Source organism: Giraffa tippelskirchi, chromosome 5, assembly GCF_054371585.1.
Source record: "Giraffa tippelskirchi isolate mGirTip1 chromosome 5, T2T-mGirTip1v1.2.pri, whole genome shotgun sequence".
NCBI classification, from domain to species: Eukaryota; Metazoa; Chordata; class Mammalia; order Artiodactyla; family Giraffidae; genus Giraffa; species Giraffa tippelskirchi.
The window spans coordinates 128,654,197-128,672,799 of NC_137279.1; the positions used below are offsets into that span (position 1 = coordinate 128,654,197).

General features: G+C 35.1%; 1 protein-coding gene across 8 annotated transcripts in view; it reads left to right on the forward strand.

Annotated features, from left to right (window-relative positions):
* The window catches only part of EVI5 (ecotropic viral integration site 5), a 223,088-nt gene that overhangs the window by 134,487 nt on the left and 69,998 nt on the right, over nucleotides 1–18,603 (forward strand). For 6 of the 8 annotated variants that reach the window (XM_081486300.1, XM_081486304.1, XM_081486306.1 and 3 more), the window contains 4 exons: nucleotides 790–924; nucleotides 4,273–4,413; nucleotides 5,507–5,665; nucleotides 15,268–15,414. In XM_081486300.1, the coding sequence (XP_081342426.1) occupies nucleotides 790–924; nucleotides 4,273–4,413; nucleotides 5,507–5,665; nucleotides 15,268–15,414 (582 nt within the window). The remainder of the gene's footprint in view (nucleotides 1–789; nucleotides 925–4,272; nucleotides 4,414–5,506; nucleotides 5,666–15,267; nucleotides 15,415–18,603) is intronic. The other 2 variants (XM_081486303.1, XM_081486307.1) reach the window with 1 other exon arrangement.

Consider the following 18,603-nt stretch of genomic DNA (forward strand, 5'->3'; position numbering starts at 1 on the left):
GTTGCTTCTAGCAATCATTTTCATGAGTATATTTAAAGAGATCAGTACATTTCTAACAGCAAATATATTTTGTCCTTTTGGGATTTAGGATGGTTTACGTTATTATAGATGCCTTATTTTTATTCCTATTAGGTTAAAACAGAATTTTCAGTAAATTTGTACTTCTGTAGTCTATATCAGTGCTGTCTAATATCAATATAATGTAAACCACATATGCATTTTAAAGTGCCATAATAAAAGGAGTAACTAACAATGAAATTAATAAATAATAAAGTTTTATTTGATTAAATCAGTGTTTTAACTCAGTGCATTTGAAATATTATTTCAGCATACAATCAGTGTTAAAATTAATGAGATATTTTGCCTTTTTATTTCACAATAAGCCTTCAAAATCCAGTTTGTATTTTATACTTACAACCTTTCTTAATTTGACTAGCCACATTTCAAGTGCTCAATAACCGTATATGATTGGTGGTTACGGTGTAGTTCAGTTCAGGTCATAGAGCTGGAACAAATTCTTAGTATCTGGATGAATGGACAGATAAAAGAAGATATTTATCTTCTATGAATTGGATTCGATTATAAACACCTGATAATGTGATCATCATTATAGATATCAAACCTGGAATTTTTTATTTTCTGGAAAGGAGATAAGCTGGAAATACTAGGTGGATGGAACTTTTACAATCTGGTTACCCTCAGTAGCTGTATTGTGTAATTGCACTTATTTTTATTGTATATACATGTTCAAACTTCTTAAAAATTTCAGTGTATGTCTGTAACTTGTAGCATAAATGCAGTTCCAACTACAATGAAGATTTTGTGCTACAGCTAGAGAAGGAATTGGTCCAAGCCCGTCTGAGTGAAGCTGAGTCTCAGTGTGCACTGAAGGAAATGCAGGATAAAGTTCTGGATATAGAGAAGGTAAGAACAACATAAAGGCTCTCATTCCCAAACTAGAGGGGACATATGATAGATATTTAAGTGCTTATTGAGCAGTGAAATTTGGCATGTTTTTTTGCACATTAAAAAATCTTACATATTAGTTATAAGAGAGGAAAGGAAAGAAATACATGATTCCTATTTAATGTTTATTGTTACCATACTACTCAAAGCCCCATATTTTGGGTAAAAATAGAGATTGAAGTCCTTTGAAAGGGAAACAACCAGGATAATTTTTATATGAATGATATTTAAATATTGGAGAAAAGAAGCTTGAGGAATAGAGATTAACTGTCATCAAGATAAATAGTACTTAACAGCCTTTAGAGTCAGCCATCTATAGCTGACACAGTATCTTTCAGACTGCTAGTTTCTAAAATCCTGGGGCAAATGGGATGATATGAACTATAACAGTCTACAACATAGTAATATTACATCTTGGCCATTGACCCAATACTAACCCTTTTTGTTTTTAGTATATAAAATATGCTGAAAACGTTCCTCTTAAGCACATTTCAGTTAATGTAATTAAACAGAAGGCAGCAATTTCCCACTAGAAGAATTAGATTTAGCTATGAAAAATTTGCCATATATTTGTTAAATTAATTTATGGAATACTTTTGGGTCAGTGTAGACCACAGTGTATTTTTTAATTTAAAGCCTGTGCTAAACATGAGTAAAAAGAACTAAAACCATAACCACATTTGTAGTTCTATAAGAAGTGAATATTACCATTTTTATCCCAGTGGTATATAAATATATCATTTGCTTTTCTCCCAATTAAAGGTAAATTTTTAAAAATCCACTGTGAAATTTACATCCTGACTAAGCACAAAATACACAAATATTCATTTTAATCAGAAATTTCAGCTAAGAAGTGAACATTTTCACTTTGAAATATGTAGATCTGATATATAGAAGTGAATTTTTTGATTGAAACACATTGCAAATGTGTCTTGTTTTTCTTGTAAAAGTAAATTTGTTTAAAGAAAGAAATTAACCATTGTTTTCAAATATTATAATAGTTTTATCTACAACAAGTATAGAAATAGACTAGTTAAATACATAAGCATTTCAGGGAAATTTTCATGTGAGTATAACTGTTACAGCTTTCCAAGCTACAGAAAACCATCACAGTTTATATAGGAAGATTTCAGCTGGAGATGTATTTACAGAAGTTAACTTACCTCTTTTGAAGGTTATTGAAGAGCAGATGAGTAGTGGAAATAGAAGCACTTTTAGGTTTCTTATAACTTCAGACTTGAGAGTCTGTATTCCAAATCACAAATTCTGAATCTCTGTTTTCTCATCTATAAAATCATAAATAATTTGGGTTCTGTGTTACATTTGTTTCTTTTACCCTTAGGTAGTATCTAGCCATTGATTCAGAAACTTTTAAACAATGGACATGAAAGAGCCTCAAATTCTTAACTGTTTGTTAATGAAATAGAACAGGGTATAACTGAAGTTAATAGTGGAATAATTGTGCTAGAAATCTACTTGCTATTTTTATATTATCTTTGGAAAACTTTTTCTATTTGTTGAGAAAAAAGCCAGAAAAAAAAGTGTGTCTAATTGGGAGTATTCTGGGCTCCATGATTTAGTTAAGAGTCTGAATCTTTCTGTTTTGAATATTTAGAAGGAGAAAATGTTCTTGGATCCAATTTAAAAATGGATTTTTAAATAGCTTTGTTGGTATTCATGCATCCTATGGTTAATTTCTTCATACAAGATAGTTTTTCTTAAAATACATATACAGTAAATTTCTGGTTTTCAGTTGAGAAAATATTTAAAATCCATCACAAAAAATGTGTAGTTGGCAAGAATAACTTAATTCAGCCATCTCTGTGGGATAAAATGTTAATGAAATATTTCCAGAGATAGAAAATTTTGTAGACTTGGAACTTAGTTTACTTAAGGAACTTTTATTAGAGCCTAATTTAGAATTCTTTGGTCATTCCTGAGAGCAGTTTAATATGGCAACCCTATATCCTAAGACGGAGAAGGCAATGGCACCCCACTCCAGTCCTCTTGCCTGGAAAATCCCATGGATGGAGGAGCCTGGTAGGCTACAGTCCATGGGGTCGCTAAGAGTCGGACACGACTGAGCGACTTCACTTTCACTTTTCCCTTTCATGCACTGCAGAAGGAAATGGCAACCCACTCCAGTATTCTTGCCTGGAGAATCCCAGGGACGGCGGAGCCTGGTGGGCTGCCGTCTATGGGGTCGCACAGAGTCGGACACGACTGAAGCGACTTAGCAGCAGCAGCAGCAGCAGCATATCCTAAGATGGGTCTTTCAGTACTATAGAAGATTAATCTAAATCTTGTACCCTTGAAGGAAATACTTAGATTACCTTAGAACTAATTTCTTGAGTATTGATTAGTCACAATAGTGACTAATGTACAGATATTTTATATTCCTTTTCCAAAGTGGTGTGTTGAAAAAATAAAACAAATTTTGAACTGTTCTCTTCCATAAATCTTTAAAATATAAATGATGTTTATGCTTTGTTTGAAGTCCTAATCAGAGGTTCATATGTTTATTGCCATGTTGAAAAACATTTTTAATCTGATTAGTATTTTATTAAAACAGAATTAGACTCTCTGTGTCCTTAAAATTAAAGACATTTCCTTCCGGGTGGGAATGTAAAACATGCAACTGCTTTGGAAAAGTTTGGCAGTTTCTTAAAAATTAAATGTAGAATTACCATCTGATCTAGCATTTCTGCTTTTTCATATATACTCAAGAGTTAAAAACATACATCTACACAAAAACTTTTACGTAAGTGTCAATAGCAGTGTTACTCATAGTAACCTCAAAGTGGAAACTGATGAATGTATAAATAAAATGTGGTATATCTGTACAATGAAATTATTTGGCAATTAAAAAAAGATGAAATTTGAAAACATGCTGAGTGAAAGAAGCTAGTCATAAAAGGCCATAAATTGTATGATTGCATTTGTATGAAATATTCAAAATAGGCAAATTCATAGAGACATAGATTAGTGATTGTCAGGGCCTGGGGTTGTAAACATAGAGTAACTGCTAATGGGTATAGGGTTTCTTGGGGATGATTAAAATATACTGAAATTAGTTTGTGATGATGTTTGCATAACCCTGTGAATACTCTCAAAAACCACTGACTAGTGTTCATTAAAAGGAAAAGTTTTATAGTTTGTGGATTATATCTCAATAAGATTGTATCAAATTAAGCACAATTACATGAGATAAGATAGCTCTTGTTATTTTGCTGTATTGTGGTATATATGCTATATTTTATTCTTTAAATTAAAAAAAATCCCCAGTTAAATTCTCTCTTGCTTTAGAGAAACAACTCCTTTCCTGATGAGAATAACATTGCAAGACTTCAGGAAGAACTCATTGCTGTGAAACTGAGAGAAGCAGAAGCTATTATGGGTTTGAAAGAGCTTAGACAACAAGTCAAGGATTTGGAGGAACACTGGCAGGTATATGAGTATATTTTGTGTGCTTTTTTAAAAAAATGTAAAACCTGAATATCCATTTTGTGTAAATTTGAAGTCGTTAACGACCAACACGAGGGTTTGAGTTTAAAGTGAGAAAGACCCTGTTAGGTACAAAACTGAGAGCATTTAGAAATTGAAAGTACTTTTAAGCTTTTTTTCTCTTTGATTTTTAGAATTAAATAAAATGTAAAATAGAGACCAAGTCATATTTTTGTTGTCTTATTATACCGTTGTGGTTTAACTTTTTCTGAAGAACTAAGAGAAAATATTTTTTTATATTGTACTTATTTCTTCCGTTTATTGGTCATTATGAAACATCAGAAGGGTGCGTGGCATCAACATCAATTTATGAATTTGTAACTTCTTTTGCAGATGGTTTTATCACAAAATAAAATAGACATTTAGTTGGTTATATGCCACAAATTTATTCACATATGAGGGAAACTACTGATAAGTAGCAAAAAAAAAAGAAAAATAGAATCTATAAGACAGAAGGGAGAAAGGAAAGAAAAAAACTACATATTATTTCAGAAAGTGATCTTGGTATGAATTGGGGTGGGGAATATATCTAGCAAAGTTCTTTACATTGCTATGGCTTTTTTTTTTTTTTAAGAAATATCAGACAGCAATCAATAAACTAGAAATTAATTAAAAACAAATGAAAGAATTTTTTGAGAACACTGTTCTTAATTTCTGCTATTGTTTCCCTAATTCATGAATGGTTCCGTTTTCCCCTTTTCTTGGGATTTCATTAAAAAATAATGTAGAAATCTCTCAGGGAAAAATGAGGATAAAAATTATATTCTTCACAATAATTAGTCTATAGAATAAAAAAAAATTTTGAACTGTATCTGAGTTTCTGGAGTTACTTAATCACAATTTCCATTGTCTTTTCTGTACAGTGAAAATAATAGCATTTAACTTTCACGATTTTCTGGGGATTAAAGAAAATGGCACATATAAGCTGGATTATACAGTACTGGGCCTGAAAGAAGTACTCAGTTAATTTGGCTTTTATTTTAGTACTGGGAATATTTGTTGCAATATAATTTTTTTTTTTTTTTTTTAATTTTAGCGCCACTTAGCTCGTACTACTGGGAGATGGAAAGACCCACTTAAGAAAAATGCCATGATTGAGTTACAAGATGAACTGATGACCATCCGACTTAGAGAAGCTGAAACACAAGCAGAAATAAAAGAAATAAAACAGAGGATGATGGAAATGGAAACACAGGTATGATGAAAAAGCCTAATAACTTTAAAAACTATTGTTAACCCATAAAAAGTTTATGCACAAATTGTATCATCCTTACAATAGAGCTAAAAGGTGGACGTATGCAACTGTCTCGTCTATAATTTTCTATCCCAAATGAAAAGGACTGAAACATAATACTATATGTATATATTTTTTTGGCCATGCCATGTGGCATGCAGGATCTTAGTTCCCCAACCAGGGTTTGAACCTGTGCCCCCTGCACTGGAAGTGTGAAGTCTTGACCACTGAACCACTAGGAAAGTCCCCAAACCCATATTCCTTGATGCAGAGATTTAGTGTCTTCTTTCACTCTTTCAGCAAAGTTTAAGCAAGTCGTAAAACTCTATTTGACTTTGTTTTCTTATTGCACAACCTGAAAGGGAATATTCATGTTGAGCAAAATTTCTTAACACAACTAATATTTGGGGCCAGATAATTTTTTATTGTGAGACTGGCCTGTGCATTGTAGTACGTTTAGTAGCATCCCTGGCCTCTAACTACTACGACATCCCTCTACCCTCTATTCAGAAGTACCACACCCCCACCTCCTTATGATGGCCGAAAGCATCTCCACACAGATGTCAAATGTCCCTGGGGAGGCAAAATTGCCCCTGCTCGAGAACCACTGATATAGAATGTAATGCGAAGGATGCTTCCTAAAATTGTGTAATGTGGTTATTCTGAGCAGTCAGTTCCAAAGTTATACTTCTTTCTTCTCAAGTCCCCTGTTCCTCTAATAAGTATTATCTCAAATAGTCTTTATTTAAAACCTACAAAGTCCTTTTTATGAAACCCATTTGCATTTTAAAAGTACATTTGGGATATTTAGTTTTTATGTGGTACATCTAGTCTCTGTTATGTTATTTGGTTTTCAAAATACTTTTTCAGTCAGTAGGGGGCATAGTTAACTCATGTATCATTCTATATACTTAAATGTAAAATCATCATCCCAACTTGATAATGTGATAACATAGATATGTAAATCCTTTAGAATAAATATATCTTATTTTACATTGTTCACAGTTATTTTCTTGTGTTTTTCATTGTAGTTAAAAATAACAGTAAGATTATGAAAAGTAGAAATCCAGCTTTATGATGGGAGGTTTTATTTTTATGATCAGATTTTATGTCAGTATCTCAATATAGATATTAAATGTGCAACCACAACTTTTTAACCAGTGTTCAGGATTTATTTCAGAGTGAGTATAGGTAAATGAATCAAACTCAACAAATGTAGTTTTGGGAACTTATGAATACAAAGCAGTGTGTAGCCATCAAAGATCTTATACTTGAGAAATCAGTCATGCACAAACTATATTTAAATTCACTATATAAGATGAATGTTAACTAAATTTACTGTAGTAATCATTTCACAATATATGTAAATAAAGTTATGCTGTACACCGTAGACTTAAACAATGCTATATGTTAATTATATCAATAAAACTGGAAGCACTATATAATTCAGAAATTTGTACTTAGAGAATTAAATATAAATTGCTGTGGAGAATAGGACAGGACAGTTAATTCAAACTAGGTGGTTTGGAAAACCTAGAAGAAATTTGGAAATGAGAAAACTTTCCTAAGGAATTTGTATTTTGCACTATACCTGACTAATGGATATGGTTCCTAAATGTCAGTACGTGTACTGGTGATGATACATGATGCTTTCTCATTGCAAAGGAGAAAAATAAATAAAAATAGTGTGGTGTGTTGGTTATCTAAAGAATATTGCATTAAACACCCATGTATCCAGCATCCAGTTTAAAAAATAGGTCCTTGCTGATACATGTAGCTCCAGTTCCTTCATTTTAATGACTTAGAAAAATGCACCTGGTAAGTATACCTTAGTTTATGGAGCCACTTTCCTCTTTGTACTGACATTTGCTATTACAGACAGTGCTGCCCTGAACATTCTTGCATGTTTTCTTGTGTGTATCTCCAATAGGAGTTTCTTTAGTACAAGGGTTAGTACAAGGGTTAGTACAAGAACCCTTTTTAGTACAAGGGTTCTTATCTGTTTTGTGTGCCATGCACCCCTTTGGGAGCCTGAAACCTATGAACCTCTTTTCAAAATAATATTTTTTAATGCATAAAATAAAATATATAGGATTGCAAAGAAAACCAGTTATATTGAGGTACAGTTATCAAAATACAAGTTTGTGATATAGAGTACAGACACAGAAACATACACAACATATTCCCATTGCAGGAATCGGGTTTTTCATAATTTAGATTTTTTTGTACCTGAATTAGATTGTACTATAATTTTCTTTTGCGAGGAGACTTTTTATCTGGTTTTGGCTCCAAGGTTATAATAAGCTTGATAAATGAGTTAGGTTGTATATAACTTTTTCTATTCTCAGAAGTTTTTTGTAAGATTTGAATTACCTGTTACTTAAATGTTCGCTGGAATTCATTCCTTTTCTTTTAACTCTTTTTTTTGGCCATGGGGCAGTTGGGATCTCAGTTCCCCTACCAGGGAATGGAACCCCTGCCCCCTGCAGTGGAAGCAAAGACCACTGAACCACCAGGGAAGTCCCTGGAATTCATTCCTTTAAACAGTCTTTTGTCTTTTTGTTTTGTGGGCATGTTTAAGCAATACATTTGAAATTTGAGTCTTTAGATGAAGTGGACAATTTCCTAGGGAAATACAATTTGACTTGATGTGACTTTTGCTTGTTTTTTCCTTGAGCTTCTGGGACCTGTGAATTTGTGACTGCCATGAAATTTGGAAATTTCATGGTCATTATTTCATCACATACTTATTCTCCCACACTCTCTTCTTCAGGGATTCCAGTCACACTTAACATTAAATTGTTGATGTTGTCCAGCAACTCTTGGTTATTCTTTGCCTTCCCATTATTTTTCCTCTTTGTATTTCAGTTTCTGTTGACTGACCTATTTCTCTTGAGTTATCACTAAGTTCATTGATTCTTTCCTCCACTTTGTGAGTTGTCTGATGAGCCATTGAAGGCATTCTTTACATCTGTTACTATGCTTTTTGCTTCTAGTATTTCCTTTTAATTCTTACAGTTTTCATTTCTTTGCTGATACTACCTATCTGATGTTGCCTATCTTTCACCTTTCCCATAAAGCCCTTAATTTAAATTCCCTGTCAGAAAACTTCAATATCTGTGTCATATATGAGGCTGGTTCTGTTGATTGCTTTATGTCTTGAAAGTGTTTTGTTTTTTGCCTTTTCCTATGCTTTGTAATTTTTTTTTTAACTGGATGTGCATCTTGTGTAGGAGAGTAGACCAAAATTAATGGTTTGTATGCCTGGAAATGGGTACATCTTTCCTTCTACTAGGCCTTTAATGTGGGGGGTTTGAGTTAATACAGTCAGGAGTTGGGCAGGTTTGAGGTTTGTTGTTTCTGTGGTTACCCTCATTGCACCACAGGCTTCAAATTCCTCTAGCAGTGTCTTATTTTTAGGTTAGGGGCTGGTTTGCCAGGTGATTTTCTCACTATCTGTAGGTCTTCCCTTTGCACAGCACTTGAGGAGTTGTCAGTCCCCAGCAGTGTCCCACTGTTACTTTTGTTCCACAAGAAACTGGAAGAGCAGAGAACGCTTCTGCCTTGTTGTTCTGAGAAAGCCACAGTCTTTGGCTGCATTAGTGTGTTCCTGGATCTGGGGCATTTGGCCTCATTAGTGCTCCTGTCTTGTGAGTGTTAGTCACTCAGTCGTGTCTGACTCTTTGAGACCCCATGGACTGTAGCCTACCAGGCTTCTCTGTTTATGGAATTCTTTAGGCAAGAATACTGGAGTAGATTGTCATGCCCTTCTCCAGGGGATCGTCCCAACCCAGGGATCAACCCCAGGTCTCCTACACTGCAGGCGGATTCTTGACCATCTGAACCATCGGGAACCCTATTCCCAAGCTATAGTCCAGCCCCTTCCCCAGATGCCCTTGTTTTCCCAATGCCCAAAAGACAACAGTGTTTGTTGTCCCACTCCAAGCAAATTAAACCTTTAGTTCCCTAGAGGAGATAAGCAAGGATTAGCGCCCTTTCCCCCTCCCTGAGGCCTGTACCATGGAGATTTCTTTCTCAAGACTCTCATCCGTCTTTTTGGTCTGTTCCTGTTGAAGAAAAATTATTCTGAATTATTCTTAACAGCTTTTAGCAGCATCTGCCACGTCCCTTCTTAGATTTGGGGCTGGATAGTTGTCCCGTGACCCCTTGGTGTGTTCAACAGTAGTCATGAACTTAGAGTTTGGCTGCCCTTTTTTTTAAATTGAAAACCAGTGTTCTTTCTGACTCTCTACATCCTCAATCAGAAATCAAAAGTCTTTATTATGATGTATTTGAAATTATTGTATTTTATACTCTATCTCTTCCTTTTTTCTATGTTTTTTCCTCCTCTCTCACTTTTTATTGGATTTGTTTTTCTTTCTGCTTCTATTCAGTTCAGTCGCTCAGTCATGTCCGACTCTTTGCGGCCCTGTAGACTGCAGCAGGCCCAGGCTTCCCTGTTCATCAACAACTCCCAAAGCTTGCTCAAACTCATGTCCATCAAATTGATGATGCAATCCAACCACCTCATCCTCTGTCGTCCCCTTCTCCTCTTGCCTTCAATCTTTCCCAGCATCAGGGTCTTTTCCAATGAGACAGTTCTTTGCATCAAGTGGCTAAAGTATTGGAGTTTCAGCTTTAGCATCAGTCCTTCCAGTGAATATTCAGGACTGATTTCCTTTAGAATTGACTGGTTGGATCTCCTTGCAGTCCAAGGGACTCTCAAGAGTCTTCTCCAACACCACAGTTCAAAAGCATCAGTTCTTTAGCTCTCAGCTTTCTTAATGGTTCAACTCTCACATCCATACATGACTACTGGAAAAACCATAGACGGACCTTTGTTGGCAAAGTAATGTCTCTGCTTTTTAATATGCTATCTAGGTTTGTCATAGCTTTTCTTCCAAGGAGCAAGCGTCTTTTAATTTCATGGCTGCAGTCACCATCTGCAGTGATTTTGGAGCTCCCCAAAATAAAGTCTCTTACTGTTTCCATTGTTTCCCCATCTATTTGCCATGAAGTGATGGAACTGGATGCCATGACCTTCGTTTTCTGAATGTTGAGTTTTAAGCCAGCTTTTTCACTCTCCTCTTTCACTTTCATAAAGAAGCTATTTAGTTCCTCTTCGCTTTCTGCCATAAGGGTGGTGTCATCTGCGTATCTGAGGTTACTGATATTTCTCCTGGCAATCTTGATTCCAGCTTGTGCTTCATCCAGCCCAGCATTTCACATGAGATACTCTGCATATGAATAAGCAGGGTGACAGTATACTACCTTGGAGTACTCCTTTCCCGATTTGGAACCAGTCTGTTGTTCCATGTCCAGTTCTAAGTGTTGCTTCTTGACCTGCATACAGATTTCTCAGGAGGCAGGTAAGGTGGTCTGGTATTTCCATATTAATTTGACTTTTATAATTCCTTTTCTTTTCTACTAGTGTTTGTTACCTGGAAAAAAAAAAAAAAATGCTTCCCTGACGAAACAAGTTAGTAATTATCTCTGTTTTTTTCCAAACTGTATTAAGTCCTTAGAAGAACTACCATGTGCTCTTTCATCTTCAAGTCTTACATCTTACTATTATTGTACCTCCAAATTCATATTATTTTTTTACCTCCAAATTCCTAGACATCATTATTGTCTTATGTAGTCAGTATTCCTGTGGTTTTGTCTGAAAAGTGAAAGTGAAAGTGAAAGTCGCTCAGTCGTGTCCGACTCTTTGCGACCCCACGGACTGTATAGTCCATGGAATTCTCCAGGCCAGAATACTGGAGTGGGTAGCCTTTCCCTTCTCCAGGGGATCTTCCCAACCCAGGGATCGAACCCAGGTCTCCTGCGTTGCAGGCAGATTCTTTACCAGCTGAGCCACAAGGGAAGCCTGTGGTTTTGTCTACCTGCATGCTTTTTTTGTTTGCTCTCTATTCTTACTTTTATTTAATAGTTTCCTCCCAGTTTCAGTCATGAGTTGTAAACTCTCTCACTTTCTTAAAATAAATGTACTTTTCTCTCCTCTGTGATAGTTAGCTGAGTATACTTTTATAGGATGAATTTTTTTTTTTTTAAGCACTACCAATTTTTCCTATTGCGATGGCTGCTGGATATTTCACTTTCCACCTTCACAGATACTCTTTTTCCCTTGATTTGCCTCTACTTTACTTTAGCATTCTGTAAGTTTTGGTATAATGCATTTTGATAAGGATTTATTTATATTTATCCCAAATAGTATTTGGGACTAATTGTGCTTCCTAGGGTGTAGATGCATATATGATTTTTGTTGTAAAAATTCTCAACTATTATCATCTTCTTAAGCCATCATAGCTCACTTTTTTTTTTGGCAACACCTGTAAAGTATATTTTATACCTCTTTATTTTCTTTTCTATCTCTTGACATCTTCTGGGACACTAATTTTTCCTTCATTGTCTCTTGTTCTTAGTGGCTTAGTTTTATCCGACTTTTTCCTACCCCATGGACTGTAGCCTGCCAGGCTCCTCTGCCCATGGGGATTCTCCAGGCAAGAATACTGGAGAGGGTTGCCATGCCCTCCTCCAGGGGATCTTCCCAACCCAGGGATAGAACCCAGGTCTCCCACATTGCAGGCAGATTCTCTACTGTCTGAAACACCAGGGAAGCCCAAGAATACTGGAGTGGGTAGCCTATCCCTTCCCCAGGGGATCTTCATGACCCAGGAGTCAAACCAGCGTCTCCTGCATTGCAGGTGGATTCTTTACTAGCTGAGCTACCAGGAAAGTCCTACTCTTTTCGACCCCAGGGACTGTAGCCTGCTAGGCTTCTCAGTCCATGGAATTCTCCAGGCAAGAATACTGGAGTGGGTGCCCATGCTCTTCTCCAGGGGATCTTCCCGACCCAGGGGTTAAACTTGAGTCTCCTGCATTGCAGACAGATTCTTTACTGACTGAGCCACCAGGGAAGCCCCCGTTGTGTTTAATCTCCTATTTAACCCTTTAATTGAATTTATTATCAGTGTCTGTTCATTTTGGAAATTATATTTGGTTATCTTTCAAATTTGCTGATATTTTGACAGTGATTAGTTCTTTGTTTATGTTTCTTTTTATGTTTAATATGTAAATATGTAAACTATTTTGTATAAAATCCTTATGTGATTATTATCTAGAGTTCTTAAGAATATAGTGTATTTTTTGCCTGCCATTTCTCACTCATAGTCAATTCTTAGGTTTTATATTTGTGTGCGTGTTTTGTAATTTTGGAGCATGGAATGGTATTTAGGGGTGCAGGGAGGAGTTTTGGAGTGTATGTTGAAGGTGTGTCCCTCTGAAGTATAGTTATTTGTTTTCATGGTAAGAGATAAGACAGTAAAAAGAGGTTGTGGAACATTTTGAATATGGTTAAGAAGTTCACTGTTAACTTTGTAGACAGACAGTGTTGATTGAAAGTGAGAAAGAAGAGAGTAGAGAGGATGGTCATAGGAAAGAGGCATTTCTTCTGTGGGTCAGGAAGATGAATAGTGAAAATAAAGAAACCTGAAGTGGTAGAAAGTGTTTGAGCTTAAATCTATCAGGTGATACAGATTTTAAAATGAAAACTGGAGGCAGGATCATTTTCATAGAGTGAGATAGAATAGGTTTAGTAATAGTAATAACTGAGTATTTGTTAAATGTCTTCTATTTCAGACATTAGGAGAGAACTACTTTCATAAACTTTTCTCATGTAATTCTCACAACACAGCCTTAAAAGTCAAGCAGTAATGTCTGCACTCCTATCAGTGTACTAAAACTTGATAGAATTAGATAACTTCACCAAGGTTAAAGAACTGTTAGATGAAGAGCCAGATTTTGCCTGTGTTTGGTTATGAGAATGCTTACTGTTTCTTTCAGGCCCCTAATAGAGTAATTTAGGATTGAGAGAATTCAAGTTGGGTCAAGCCTGAATATGAAAACTACCTCATGTCAGTGAATTCACGATCTATAATGTTAAGGTCCTATTGTATAGCAAAGGGAACTATATTCAATATCCTATAATAAACCATAATGGAAAAGTATTTAAAACAGGGTGAGGGAAAAAAAAAAAATATATATATATATATATATATATATAATTGAATCACTTTGCTGTATACCAGAAACTAAAAGGGTTTCCCTGGTGGCTCAGATAGTAAAGAATCTGCCTGTAATCCAGGAGACCTGGGTTCAATCCCCGCATCAGGAAGATCTCCTGGAGAAGGGAACGGCAACCCACACCAGTATTCTTGCCTGGAGAATCCCAGGGACAGAGGAGCCTAGGGGGCTATAGTTCATGAAGTACAAAGAGTCGGACCCAACCGAGCAACTAACACTTTCACTTTCAGAAGTTAAAACAACATTGTAAATCAGCTGTACTTCAATAAAAATAGATAAATAAAAGATCTATGTTTTGTAGCATGTGCTATAGTTATAATACACCAAGAGGCTAGCATATATTGAGTTCTTACTATATATTAAACTCTGTTACATGTGTTATCTCATTTAATTGTAAAGACAATTAAATGAGAAATAGTATTTTACATACAGTTTTCTTTTTAAAAAAAAGCATTGTTGTTGTGTAGTCACTAAGTCTTGTCCAGCTGTTTTGCAACCCATTGACTGTAGCCTGTCTGGCTTCTCTGCCTATGGGATTTCCCAGACAAGAACCCTGGAGTGAGTTGCCATTTTCTTCCTCAGAGGATCTTCCCAACTTAAGGATCCATCCCAAGTCTCGTACATTGCAGGAGATTCTTTACCACTGAGTCACCTGGGAAGCCCTGTGTACATTTTTCAAATGAGGAAATAGAAATTAGATATTAATTAGTTTGTTTAATCACCAAATGGCAAGCCAGAATTCAAAGCTAGTCCATAAGCCATAAAAACAGACTGTGCTATACATTGTAGGAATGTAGTTAACATGACAGTTTGTGACATCAAAATGTTTGCACTTCTGTAAGTGGTGGTGATATCTTTTCGGCGGTCTGTGCTTTCTTTTGTGAACTGGAAAGGGGAGTTAAATATATCATATCTCTGTATATATCTATTTATACCATATTGACTTTTCAGAAATTAACACCTACAAGTTCTATATAAGCATCCTTATAGTTTATAGATTTTATTGTATGAATGGTAAATGGATCTTTAATGAAAATTTCTAATGTGAACCTTATGCATTCTTTTGGATGTTTTAATTTTTAAAGCAGTTTTATAATTTTTTTAAGTATTTAACTGTTTGTTGGATAAAATAGACCTATGACTAACAATAACATTGAAAATTATTGCTGAGACATAATATACACACATAGAAATTTATAAGTTTTGTGATAGACACTCAGTCATGTCCGACTCTTTGCCACCCTATGGACTGTAGCCCGCCAGGTTCCTCTGTCCATGGAATTCTTCAGGTAAGAATACTGAAGTGGGTTCCCATTCCCATCTCCAGGGGATCTTCCCAACCCAGGGACTGAACCCTGATCTCCTGCATTGCAGGCAGATTCTTTACTGTCTGAGCCACCAGTTTTTTCAGGCCTTTTTTCTGTATTCTGATATTTATATTTTTATCTGTATTCTGTATTTATGTTTTTAATTGTTAGAACCAGATCAATAGTAATCATCTTCGAAGAGCAGAGCAAGAGGTGATCAATCTACAGGAGAAGGTGCAGTATCTTTCTGCACAGAACAAAGGATTGCTTACCCAATTGAGTGAGGCAAAGCGCAAACAAGCAGAGATTGAATGCAAGGTAAACATATCAACTAGCAAGTTTATGTTTTAGTCAGTATAATAATGTTTTTTTTGTTTTTGTTTTTATCTCATCACTGAGTACATTATCATAAAACTAAAAGAAGCTGGTCTTATTTCCTGCTTTTCCTGAACTTAGTTTGGCAGTTGCTCTTGGGCCAGGTTACCTCATCATGCTCTGGGTAAATTTCAGGCTGGAAACTTCATTTTCAACCACTTGGTTAGAAAATTAAGTTAACCAAGTGGTTGGAGGTTGGTATCTCTGTTGACCTGTAGCCCTTCAAAACTGAAGCTTTTAATGTCTCAACCAAAAAGATAAGCAGTTTAGAGAAGTTGGGTCCACTCTGCTTTGATTGGCACCTTATTAGTGGGCTGTCAATATTGATATATGTTTTCTGGGTAGAGAATAAAAGAGCTGTGTGTGTACCCAAGGGTTGGCAAAATTGTGTGCATTTCATGTTATTATTTTAATCAATTTTAAAATTTTGTATGGAGTGTTTGGATTCATAAAGCATGGAAAAGTTTTTGAATACAAGTATGTTTTTTTTCCTTAAATAAATTTATAATACAGCAATGATGAGAGAGAAGGTGAAGTTGGGAAATGGGGTGGAAGGAGAGGGGTTGTATGTATGTGTTTGTGTGAAATAACTAAAGAGATGACTGTGGTGAACATTAGAATGAATTACTGAGGGCAAGTTTGTTTTTTGGCAAATTTGGTTTTGTTTATGAGATTTTTTAAAAAAACTAGACATTCATCTTTCCATGGTGAGAGAGTAGGAATAATGCCCTTTAAAGACTGCAGCCTTATTATTCTATGGTAAGAAATAAGACTTTCAATGGCAGATATAAAGCTGTAATTCCATCAACTTGTTCTAGTGTCATTAAAAACCAAAAGTGAAGCTTGAGTGGTTTATCAGTGTCACTGAAAGCCAGAGATGAAATTACATCCTAATAAATATGCATGACTGTTACAGTTTACTCTGACAGAAATCTGTAGGGAGTACTGAAATTTGTACTAATGTAAGAGTAGTCCCTCCTGAAGTATGTGACTATGTGTGCTTTTTTTTTTTGTCTTGTGGGATCTTAATTCTTGGACCTGGGATTGAATCCAAGCCGTGGCAGGGAAAGCGCTGAGTCCTAACCATTGGACTGCCAGAAAATTCCCTAGGCTAATTTAAAAATGAGTTGATATAACATGAGATTACATCAGTTTGATTTGTTGTACTAATATCTTTTTCAGTTTTTTATTTTGCAGTGTCTGTCCTGACTTATTTTTAATAAAGAACTAAATTTAGTATTTTATTATTGATATGTTTTCCTTTAAGCATGTTGATAACATTGTTACTGGATTTAATATTGTACCCCAAATACCTTAGCACCTTTTAATCAAAGTAAAGTGTTATTTGGAAATAAATATTTGGGGAGTTTGCCGATGAAAATAATTGTTTGCTTTGAATTTGTGTAAGTAATGGGCCCACATTCAGAATTTTGAGAGCTGATATGAGATCTTATTTAACTTTAACTTTTTCATTAATACCTCTGTAAAGTATATACAGATGCTGATTATGAGATCTCCCCTGTGTTTAAGGTGTATATTGATTTATTCAAATTTTTTAAGTGCCTTTTGCAGATTTCCAGCATGACCAGTGTTAATTGTCACCCTAGCATCTGGTGCATTCTGATTAAGTGTTAAATATTTTACTTTGTCATATTGAAACAATTCAGCAATAAACCTTTTTCAAGAGAGTTAGTCTTTCAGTTATATAAATCTGATAGTTTTCATTTCCTTTTATGTGATTATAGCTTGTGATTTGTTGATAAGTAATTATTAAAGCTCATGCTATTTTTCATTGATGTAAAGCAGGATACTGTTTTTGTTTTTAATTTCTTTTTCTTTTTTTTGGCTGTGCTGGGTCTTTGTTGCTGCATGTGGGCCTTCTCTAGTTGCGGCAAGTGGGGGCTACTCTTCGTTGCAATGTGCGGGCTTCTAATTGTGGTGGCTTCTGTTATTGGGGAGCACAGGCTCTTGGCACTCAGGCTTCAGTAGGTGTGGTACACAGTCTTAGTTGCTATGGCATGTGGAATCTTTCAGAACCAGGGACTGAACCCGTGTTCCCTGCATTGGCAGACGGATTCTCATCCACCATACCACTGGGGAAGTCCGGGATACTGTTTTTAATATTAGCGTTATTTTCCCTCTGTAACTGAATTTGAATGTTCCCACTTGATTTGTGTAAGTCTAGGATCCCCAATATGAAAATCCAGAACAATTTGAAACCTAAATCTTTTCATAAATTTCACACAAATTCATTTGGAAGCAAAACCTGATTTGAACTAATATATAGCCATTTATAGTTGTTATTTATCCCACTTGGTTTGAGTATTTATATGTCACTGCTTCATTTTTGTTGAGCATTGAGCATACTGTTTCATTTTGGACACTGCCTCAGAATCCATTGTATAGTATTAGTGTTCCGTTTATGCACCTTATTACTCTTCTAAAGTCTGAAAAATCTGAAATTCCATAACATACCTGGCCCCCAAAATTTCAGTGATAAGATTGTTGGATTTTCTGTGTAAATTTAAATTTGAAAATTATAGAAAAGATTTTATACTCTAGTAACAGATATATAATTTTGTATCTCCAGGAGAAAAGGTATTATATATTCATATACAAACTTGTAAAATTGTGTAATAAATAATGTTAAGTGAGGAAAGCTGAGCAAAGTATTGTATGATTATAATATTGTGCATATATGGAATAATGATAGGAAGAAAACAAGAAATTAAACCTGTTGCTTATATTTCATGTAATTTTTAGTACCTTAATATTTGTGCATTTTTTCATAATGCTTTGATGTTTTTAAAGCTAAATGTAAATGAAAACATTCATATCCCTGTTATCTTACTCTCTTCCTGACCCTACCGCATACACCCCTTTATTTTTTCCCCAGATAATGGCTTTTATTATTTTCTGATAACTTCCTTTAGAGTTTCTTTTAGGCAGATACTAGTAATTATAAGTATATAGTTTTTCTTCTCACAGTCTCATGTGAAAGTTAGCAGACAGTAATATATTCCACTTTTTGCTTTTCATGTTAATATGTTTTGTACAGCTTTCAGTTATCAGTGCTTAGAGTCTCCTCATTAGTTTCTAAGTACATTGTTTTCCATTGCATGTATATACCAC